The 10,461-nt window shown below is 41.1% G+C and overlaps 1 protein-coding gene across 1 annotated transcript in view; it reads left to right on the forward strand.

Annotated features, from left to right (window-relative positions):
• Positions 1-10,461, forward strand: part of IKZF2 (IKAROS family zinc finger 2) — a 107,938-nt gene that overhangs the window by 84,610 nt on the left and 12,867 nt on the right. The window contains exon 6 of the mRNA XM_085299323.1: positions 7,973-8,110. Coding sequence (XP_085155449.1) covers positions 7,973-8,110 — 138 coding nt within the window. The remainder of the gene's footprint in view (positions 1-7,972; positions 8,111-10,461) is intronic.

Here is a 10,461-nt window from a genome sequence, read left to right on the forward strand (position 1 = left end):
TTTCCCAGAGCCGGTGGCGCTGCTGCCTCTGCCCAGGTGTGCACCCAGGATCACACCGAGTGTTCAAGCCGACAAAGCGAACTCTGTCTTCTGAGCCGCAAAGCCAGGAAACAGGGGATGTACGATTCTTGCCTTTCTGTCTTTAAACATTTAATGGTTTCTGAGATGCTGTGTGACAAAAGCCCTGTAAGTATCTGGATGGTTAGGGAGAGTTCAGTAATTATGTATCATGCCAGTGAAACGGGAGTGAGTTTGTTTGTTTGTTTGTTAAATTTCTGGCACAAAAATGCCACCTACTTATTTATAACCCTCGTGGCAGATTGGAACATTGTTGTATCTGTAAAACTGTGCAGATCAGTTAATAAATAAACACATTATGATGAATCAGATTAAATAACAGAGCCAATAACCACCAGTAGCTGCAAGATAAATCATAATGAACTCCTAAAGTAATAAAAGTCTGCAGACAGAAGAGTACGAATACAGACCCTGAGTACTTAGTTGTTTTATGCTGGCACTAATGTTCATAGTGATTTACATCACATCAGCTGCTGCCCTGTGCTTTGTATGTAAAGAGGATGCAGAAGCTCGRAAGACTTTGCCCTAACCAGTGTATTTACTTGGCGTGTGCGTGCGTGTTTTTGTGGTCCGTTCTAGCCAAAGTGCAGCGTGGCTAAAGTCTTGAGAGTTTATATACAATCTGATGTTTAGCACCGCTTGCCACAGAAGATCAAGGGAGGACTGAATGTCGGTAGTGCAGTATTTCATTGCTTACCGCTTATTTTACAATACCATAAACAACTGGCAGGTAGATGCGGGTGTCAGGCCGCTGTTTTGCACCCTGGAGATATTTATAAAGGCAGGCGTGCCTAGAAAACAAGGGGTGTGTAGGCGTAATGTTTTGCCATTGTTTTACTGCACACTTATGTACTGCAAGTATCTGATGGCATTTCACTGCTGGCTGGTTGGGGCTACTGTAGTAGTATGTGTAGCTGCCAACGGAAAAAAACCTTCTTTTTGACTGCTTCTGTACAGAAAGTCAGGTCAAGCCATTTTTCACTTGCTAGGACGATTACAAAACCTTGACCAGTCGCATATATATCAATAGGTAATTGATAATAATCTTTACTAAGAGGTACTGGGCCATGAGGTCATGAAGTGAGGAGAAGTTGTCTTTTTCAAACTCAAAGTCAAGAAAGTGGTAGTTGCTTAATGGCACGTATGTAGGTTTCTTCCGTTGTAATGCTGCAGTTTRGTTTCTGAACCTGTTGAGGCTTCCAGAAGGTCTAGAAACTTCCGTAGGCACAAATCTGTTTGTGTGAGCTGTGCTCCACCACATGACCCGGCACATCCCTCACCAGCCCTAATACTTGGCCCCAAACATGGTAATCTAAATGTTGCTTGTAAAATGAAGACACTAGAACTCCGTGAGGTCCAGAAATTGGTCTCCATCCCATTTAGAAGAGTACTGAATCTTTCAGAGGTAAAATTATGCTTTTCTCTTTACATACTTGAAACCCGAATAAAATATCAAGTCTTGAAGAGGCCAACTGTTAGAGGGGACAAATAGTTTGAAGAGCAACTCATGTTGTCTTACCTGATTTCAAGTTACTRTTACGTTTCTTCTTTCTTGCCTTCCCCACCCATCAAGCAGTAAGAGGAGGCTTCCTTCCTACGGGTCTGCGGTTCATTAGTAAGCAGGTTTTTTATTTGTGGCCCGTGTTCGAGTCCAGTGATAGAGCAGAGTACTGCACTGATCTGCCAAGAGCTCAAACTTGAAAACATGCCACCAGTATTGCTGCCTCCATTTGGTTTGACATTAAACATTTAGAAAAAGTTTCATAATGTGGTTAGAGGTCCAGTTCTTTCTGAAAAACCAAACTACTTTAAGATGTTACAAAAGTGGAGGGACTTGATTCCAAGTGTCATGTGTCTATGCAAAGTTGTTCTAGCAGTCTGAAAACTTGTTTTAGATGTTTACACATTGTGACTTCTGCATGCAGATTGCCTTGGACAGTCCTGGATTCGCTATGGGGCTTGGTGTTATTTTTGAACTCCAGTATATACTGATCAATTTATGTGTGCATGTAACCTCTCAGGGGAAAAAGAAAAAAAAAATCAAAGAGCCCCCATGAATTTCAATGAATGCATTTACAGTCATTAAGCGCAGCAGCGAGATACGGCATCGGAGTGGGAGGCAGTTTCCTTTGTAGGGTTACACACCGCTYGCTGCCAGCATGGGCTCGGGTCTTGCTTTAATTTTTTTGTGATTGTGATTTTGTGATTAATTCATTCAAGGGTCTATTATCCATGTAAATATTTTCGTGCGTGAAGCTCTGGGATAGGCAGCTCCAGAAAATCAAAAGCTTGCYGTTTAATTACGGTTGGGAACAGGGGGGACGGGGTATGTCTGGTGTGCGATCACTGCTGCCTCGGGCCACCTGCCTAAGCCCTAGCAGCGCAGCAGCCCTCGCTGCTTCTTGCAGTTGCTCCCAGGGAATATGGAGGTGGGAAGGCCCACAGCAGTTATTATATCCACCCTTTTGGGAACATAGCACATTTTCTTTTTATTCTCTGTGGTGTTAAATGTCACTGAGCTAAGGGGTATTTTTCATGGCCCTTGGCTGACCGTTTCACAGCCTAGAAGGACACCTTGCCTGCAAATTGGCTAATCGTTTCTTTTTCTGATTTGATTTTCTTATTCCCGCTTGATTCTCTACTCTATGCCATCCTAAATATCTCCTCCCACTCTTTAATGTTCACTCCCATATCTAATAAAATCATGGTGTATTATTAAGTCCTTAATTTCTTGGTAGAGATACGGGTCATATTTTTCTGTGTCTACCTACTTGTGTGAGCTCCACCAAATTAGCCTCTGTGCATCTCACAAAGTGTGGGAATTCATTTACATGCTATAAAGAAGGGAATTATTACCTTAATCATATGTATGAATAATTGAAGCACAGGAAAATCAGAATAACTTGCTTGTAGTCATAAAATTTGTAGCGTAACTAAGAATTGAACCCTATGCTCTCAAGTCCCAACCCAATGCCTTAGTCATACTTCTTRCTTCTGTATTAAAACTGATCTTAATAGGATAAGTCCTGTCTAAGGCAGAGGGCTGCTTTGTGGTAGGTACCATATCACTGCAGAACAGCTCTCCTGTCCCAGACAGCTTCCTGTTTGAGTCAAGAAAGAACAAATGATGAATTAGTATTGGTTTTGATAGTGACAGACAGTGGATTCCACAGGCTCCCTGGCATGGGTAAGTATCAGCCCAAAGGAATGTTTTAACTTTGTCAAACCTTCTTCCAAAAGATTTGATGGAGAGTAACGAGGTTTCCTCCAACTCTGAGGTGCAAGGGAGTGAATGGGAGTTCAAATTTTCCAGAAGTAAGTCACGCTCAGCATACTGCTATCAGCGCAACTTCSTTGCACCGAAAACAGATACATCAGATCGCCACTTAGCTTGGAAATCTTGGCCGGATTCCCTTGTGAGGTACTGACAAGGYAATAATTTAAAACTAATAAAAGTTGAAGCTCGATACAAAGACTCCAGTTCATGCCCTTTGAACTGGCCTCATCTACATAACACAGACATAGTTAAGCCTTTTCCTCTGTGAGCTGGCATTGTCAGTGGCCGAGCTGTTGCAGGGACCTGGGCTGTGGGCAGATGGGAGCGAAGGAGCTCTCCTCCATGCTGCTGCAGAAGAYTGTGATAGCCAAAACAGGGAAACGTGGGAGTAGTTATTCGTTGGGTCCGACGGTCGGGATGGTTTTGTCACTGGTGGTAATGGAGGGCAGGATTACCTTGGCAAAGCATATCATTGCTCTTGAGSCCTTCCGTGAGGCTTTCTCATGTTATATGCTTATGGCAAGGTATTACCTGGGATGCCTTGTTATTTCCCTTTGACTTACTTCATATTCTGCTATGCACTTGCAGCTCTTTTGAGAACAAAATGCGACGTAAATGCCTTACGGGCTCTTCCTCTTTCACTGACCTTTTTTTATGACTTAAAAGAAGTTTCCCTAGGTCCAAGTCTGCTTTCTGTCTTGAATATTGACCTTAGCATTACACCATCTCACTGTCTCTGCATGCAGACTTCTCAGCTATCAAAGTTCACCCACAGGACTCAAATTATTCCTAACTCAGAAGTGCTTTGGCTCTTACGTGCTCGTCCTCTTCCCCCTCCTCTCTGCACGCCAGCATTTTAATTTCACAAGCAAACTCTGTTTCTCTGTGAATTTCAACGAGTGGTTTACCTGCTTCACGGTAACAATTCTCATTCACATTGAAATGTCTTTTTCACTGTGACTGTCATAATATTTTCCATTTGAAGCTGAGACTCCACTGTGGGTTTTCTGTGCCACATCGTCGTCTGTATGAATCTGAGCTTAAATGTGTGGAAATTCTGACATTTAAGTAAGAAATATAAAGTTTTTTTTTATTTATTTTAATTCAAGTCAGTTCCTTCATAGATATGGCCGCTGGGTTTTGCCCAGTGCCCTGGTCTTCCCCAGCACAACAACAGATACAARATTTCTCCGGATTTGGGGCTTGTTTGCATCCACTGTACTGTGTCATTTTTATGAAAATGAGTGCTGGTAATTTTTTTGGTCTGATTACATACCCTACCTGAAAAGCTGATACAGAAATAATTACCCAGAACCAGGGATTTCCACRCTGACTTTGCTTGGGTGCCACTACCGTTGGCAGTGGTGGTTAGAGACAGCGCCAAATCTGGTGTCTCTGCAACCACGTTCCTCAGCGAGCGGCATGGGGCAAAGACTTTGAGGGCAGCTTCTTGGCGAGCAGGYTGAGCCAAACTTTGAATGTCTTTGTACACAGACAGTGGTAAGAGCTGCATTAGGAGATGGTTTAGAGGTTTTTGGCAGGTTATAGCACTGTTAAACTCTCTGTCTTCAAGTCAATGACGTGTGCCCCAGGGCCCCTTGTGCGAAGTAGCATAAGCCGTACTTTTTGCGGGCAGGTTTTGAGTGTTAACGTTCATCCGCTCTACAATATTTGACCAAGGTTGAATTCTCTCTTGAGCAGTTGGCAGTCATGTGGCAGTTTATTACGTGGAACAAAGTATGTTGTTGAGAAGATTACCAGAATTTAATTCCCTGATATATTTCTACATATTTCTGTATTTCATATTACGCAGTAGAAAAATCTATGCCCGCTGGTAGTGTTCAAGTCTACAAATATATACATATATATATATATATATATATATATTTTGTCATCAACTACTTTAAGAATATAAGAGGAGATTTGCAGCAATTTCAATGACTTGACATTTATCACAACAACAGAGAGCTCTGAAGTCAAGACCATATTAGCTGTCTCCAGTACCTGCACTTTTTACCAAATGGATTGTGAGAGTTATTGGTGACACAAACTACCGCTACCAGAAGCTGTTTCATTGTGGCCTTATTCGGTTGAGTGCAATGCAACCCAAGTCACAGTCATTTTGTTTAATTTTATAACAGAAATAAGATTTTTACCTGTATTATATATAGATTATTAAACTTGGAAGTGATCACATCTGTAGAGCAAGGGAAGCCTGAGGATAGGATTTTCAAATTCACCTAAGGGAATTTTATTCAGTTTTACTCAACTGGAGTTTGCAAACTTCATTCTTCACGGTTATGTTTGAGCAACTTCCAGTTGTGCATTAGGCAACATGACTAACATTTGTCACATGTTGTTTATTCTCTTATCTTCTCCCCAGAGGAAGGAGTGTGTGTGCTGGATTACTTCTTTCCTTGGGGAGTTACGTTCCTCAAATCCCATAGAATTACATGCAGAAATCTTGTCTTTATCACTGCCTTTTATCATCTCCTATGAACCTTGAAATTTGATGGAATTTGGGTAGCTAGCCATATTAGATATCATTGGAAAAGCTCGGCCTTGTTTTTAAATAGTTTGTGAAATGGTTACAATGCAAGGAGCAATGATTTGAAAAAGTATAATACCAGCATTTCTTTTTTTGATTGCAAGTCAATTTATTGTACTGCAAGCTTGTAGAAGAGCTTGTTTCTCTGTGCTAAGCAATAATATACTTAATTAATAGTACCTGGCTCCTCCTCTTGAATACCTGAAAGCACTCGTCCCTTTCTCTTGTGTCTTAAAATTTATCTAAGTTGTGTTGTAGCCTAGTATAGTCAAACTGGGTGGCTTAATGCAGTCCTGCTTTAAATCAGTGAATTTAATCCCTTCAACTGCATTAGACTTTTTGATTAGACAACAAGGAAGTTAGCTTCTAATAAATGTATCAGGCTAAGACACATTGCCATCTAGATGCATGATGAAACATTTTAATTGTGATAATAAGTTTTTCCATTCCAGGGAGCTACCAGTACATTTTTCTAAAGGTGCTTTGCAAATGGGATGGCTAATTTATGTTTAAGATCTGCAGCTTGATCCAGAACTTAGGGCAAATATGCTGGGAATGACAATGAACCTCAGTTGGCCTCTACTGAGATTACTAATATGGCAGTTATGGCAAAATGTTAGCTAGTGAGCAAAATAAAATAAAGACCACAACTGTTTGGGCTAAGACACAATACTTTCCTGAGGGTGAAAGTAAACAAAACTAAATCCACAGTTTGGATACTTCCCCTGACTCTGAGTCTTTCCTTTTTAGTGCTTCAGCCCCAGTGCAGGAAGCCTTCGGTCTGGCTTCGTCTTGGCTGCAGGTGACCTGCCAGCGGCGTGTCCTGAATTTTCACACCACTCCATGCTGCAACGGGAGGGAAGTCACCCAGTGACGACAGCGCATTTTGGCTACAATTAATACAGCTTGGATTTCATTTAGTAAATGACRAATGAAAAGCTGTCAGTGTTGGGACAAACCCAATAGAAACACATATATTATTCAGCAGAGGATATTCTTAAATCCTCTGGCCGGAAACTAAAACTCTTACCTAAGATTCTCAAAACTCTGGGCGAAGTTCGACCTTCCCCATCGCTTAGACAGCTCTGAAAATCTCAGCCTGTGGTATTTTAGGAGACTCGCAACGCTGACTTAATAGCTCTTTAGTTATTAGAGAATAAATGTTTGTGTTCTACAAGTTTAAATTATATTAGAAATTTTTATTAGCGTGGCTTGGCAAAGACMCTGCTGGCTAGCTCTCTGGCCCCCGGTGAGGCCATTCTTGTGGTTTCTTAATGACATGCTATGAAAGGAGACGCTTTATGAGGACCTGGTGCCAGATTTTGCATGTATTAAGAGGCATTTGCTATTTATTCGTATTGCTGCTGAGTGAAACGAAAAGATTGTATTGGAATGAAGTGTTGTGTTCATCTGGCTTTTCCTTGTACTCAGCCTTTTTTCATAGCGTTCGGTCTCTGCGTGTTACCGGTGACAGCTCAGTTCTGGCATGTAACAAAGACTGTTACCAAAGTCTACTTTCTGTTGGGTTTTTTGTTGTTGTTGCTGCTTTTTTTTTAAAATCTTCCCTTACTAGTTTTGGCAAAAATTGTCTCAACCCAAGATGAATTTGTCTACGCCACGTAACGGATTTCCCCGCTGTCTGAAGCAGAATTAGGCCACTAGGGCAGCACGCTTTTGCAAAGGCGATTCTTCATACCATGGGCAAAAAATGTCTCAGAATTTTCTTTCCCACGAGACTTGGTGACACACAGTCGTCGCTGGGGTGTGATTCAGTTATTTGGCTTGTTTTCCTCGCTGTTGTAGTGTGTTTACTTGCTTTGCGAACAACAAGTCCGCCTCCTTTTGCCTCCACCGAAACTCTGCGTTAGTGTGAAAAACTGATAGGGCGAAGTACCCGGCAGGTGGGAGGAGGTGTGCGTGGTGGGAAAATGAGGCTGGGAACAAGCTCTGGGACTCGAGTAACCTTTCTGAGGTGTCTTTCCATCTCCTTAGCTGTTACCGAGACGCAGTATTTGCTAGCGGCAGTGGGTTGCTGCCGGTTTGACCTGAAGCTCTTATTCTTTCCGCAGTGGGTAAGCCTCACAAGTGCAACTACTGCGGCCGGAGCTACAAGCAGCGCAGCTCGCTGGAGGAGCACAAGGAACGCTGCCACAACTATCTGCAGAACGTCAGCATGGAGGCTGCTGGGCAGGTCATGAGTCACCACGGTGGGTGGAAACCGTGTCTTGAGGTCTCTTGGACTTGGAGCGTCTTCTGCGGGTTTTTTCATCTATTTTTATTTCCTTCCTTTAAGCTTTGGATCACTTCCATTCCGTAGCAAGCTTAGCCTCAAATATGCAGGAGGAGAAAGGACAGAGTAAAATCCTTCCTCCGTCCAATTTCACAGCAGAGTTTTTGCTTATTTTTGTGAAGTCAGAATTTCACCTTTTTATATGTATAAATACGCAGACACGAAGGTAAAAAATAAGCAAGCAACCAACCAAAAAAAAAGCAAAACCTCAAGTCACCTCTAAAAAGTCACCCTTAAAAATGAACTGTGGCATGTATAAAATATATGATCCCTGCTGCTCACTTTTCTGATAGTGACTGATAATTACAGGAGCAAAGGATGGTGGAGGTATTCAGAGGTATTCACTCCTTCTAACAGTGAAAATGTAATACTGCATTCCATCCAAAAAAAAGGAGGGGGGAGGCGGATGTAAAAATTTTAAGAGTAGAATGGAATTCAGCGGTGTTGATAAAAGTAATTATAGCAAAAAAACCCTTTGTATGCGTTTACATATGTTAGTATTAATACACTAACACTGCATGTGTTAATATACAGAAAGACTGAAGATTGCCAAAAAGAGCATTGAAAGAAAGAAATGTCAAATCACATGAATTTGTTTTCTAAAATTTCTGTAGCTATCAGTATGGAAATACACTCAGTATAATGTCTCAGACTGTAGGCTTGTAAGTTTATGTGTAGTACTAAATAATAAGTAGCAGTTGTCCAAACATTGTTATGATTTCTTTCAAAATTAGTGTTTCTGAAATGCTGCTGAAACTCTTCTCTTTTTTAGTAAATACTCATTAGAAGTTTGATACTTGTAGTATTTTTAATTTCTTACTAATCAGAAAATATAAAACCTACATATCTATGTGTATAAATTACATTATATATTTTGTTTTAAAAATGCCACATGTCTAGGAATACCAAAAAACCCTAGATTATCTAAAAGAAAAGCAAAGGGGGAAAGCACTTTACACTTTGTTTCATTTTAGTTGTTTTGTTTGAATTGTTGAGTGTAGTCATAAGGCTTCACTTTGAAATTAGTACTGCGAAAGTTTTGAAAGGTCATTTCTAAAAACATAGAAAGAAAAGCTGAAATAAAATACACTCAGCACTTCCAATATGGGCTAATTTTCAGTGAAAAAATCACTGACAATTTTAAAGAGTACTTTTTCATGAAAATGTTAATCCTGTAAAGGCATTCAAAACATATGTAATGCATTTCGCAAAGATGCGCAGACACCTCTATTAAGTAATTACTATCTTTTTAGCCACCTTGGACACTAAACTCATCCTTTGAAGTCTAATGGATAGCTTTAAAGATGCTGCAGTTTGTGATTAGCTACTTCTGGCCTGATGGTATGCTTGTAAAAGTCAGTGAAAAGACCGGTTTCAGGGTCTCTTTGCAGGTACCTGTTGTGCACTTGGACTGTWGGGCAGAACGCTTAGTTGGCAGGAGTTTAACTACCTTTTCCTTTCACAACAGAATTGTACAGTCTACACTCTACAAAGGTGTACCTGCCTGATTAACCAACAAGATGGTGATTTCCATCAGAAATAGGGACATAACAGTAAGACATTCCTATGCCTTTTGGGAATTAGGTCTTCAAGTGAGATTTCTCCACAGAATATAGTTGGGACATCCAGAATATTTCTGAGATCACATTATGGAGAATCATCACAAATTCAACTCAATTTCTAGGCTTTTTATTGAGTTATTTATTAGAATTGAGTTTGCTATTGTTGATACTGTACTTCTGAGGAAATATAAAGCTTTTCCTAAGCTGATTAATGGTATGACACAAAGAATAAGTCCTTGACCTTGTCTGCCCAAGGAAGCTGGGATGACTGAACTCMCACTGATTTCCCCCCTCTGCCCAACTGAAATTAAACCAGTGCCAAACCCCATGTGGACAGTTATTTTATTTACTGCATGGCTGACTTTAGGCTTAAAATACAAATGTACGCACGGCCTCTTCACTCTCCTTGACAAAATTAGTTTAAAACAGCACTTTGATTTTAACTATTACCTCTTTGTCCTCTTGGTAAATCTGCTTAAATCTCCCCTGGTGGACATTTAAGGGGTGCTGGATCCACCCTCATCGTTGTGCTGTTTAGCTAGGGCACAGTGAGGGTGGGCAGTGATGGTGAGCTCCAAGTCCACTTAYGAGCCAGTAATAAATCTCACCTAGCATCCCTAGTACTCCGACCTAAGAAGCTAATTATGGGAGAGGCTCGTGAACACCACCCAGTACGGGCCTGCCGCAAGTTCCTTTCTCCTGGGAG

Source organism: Rhea americana, unplaced genomic scaffold (assembly GCF_003343005.1).
Source record: "Rhea americana isolate MKP2758 unplaced genomic scaffold, rheAme1 scaffold_15, whole genome shotgun sequence".
Classification (NCBI taxonomy): Eukaryota; Metazoa; Chordata; class Aves; order Rheiformes; family Rheidae; genus Rhea; species Rhea americana.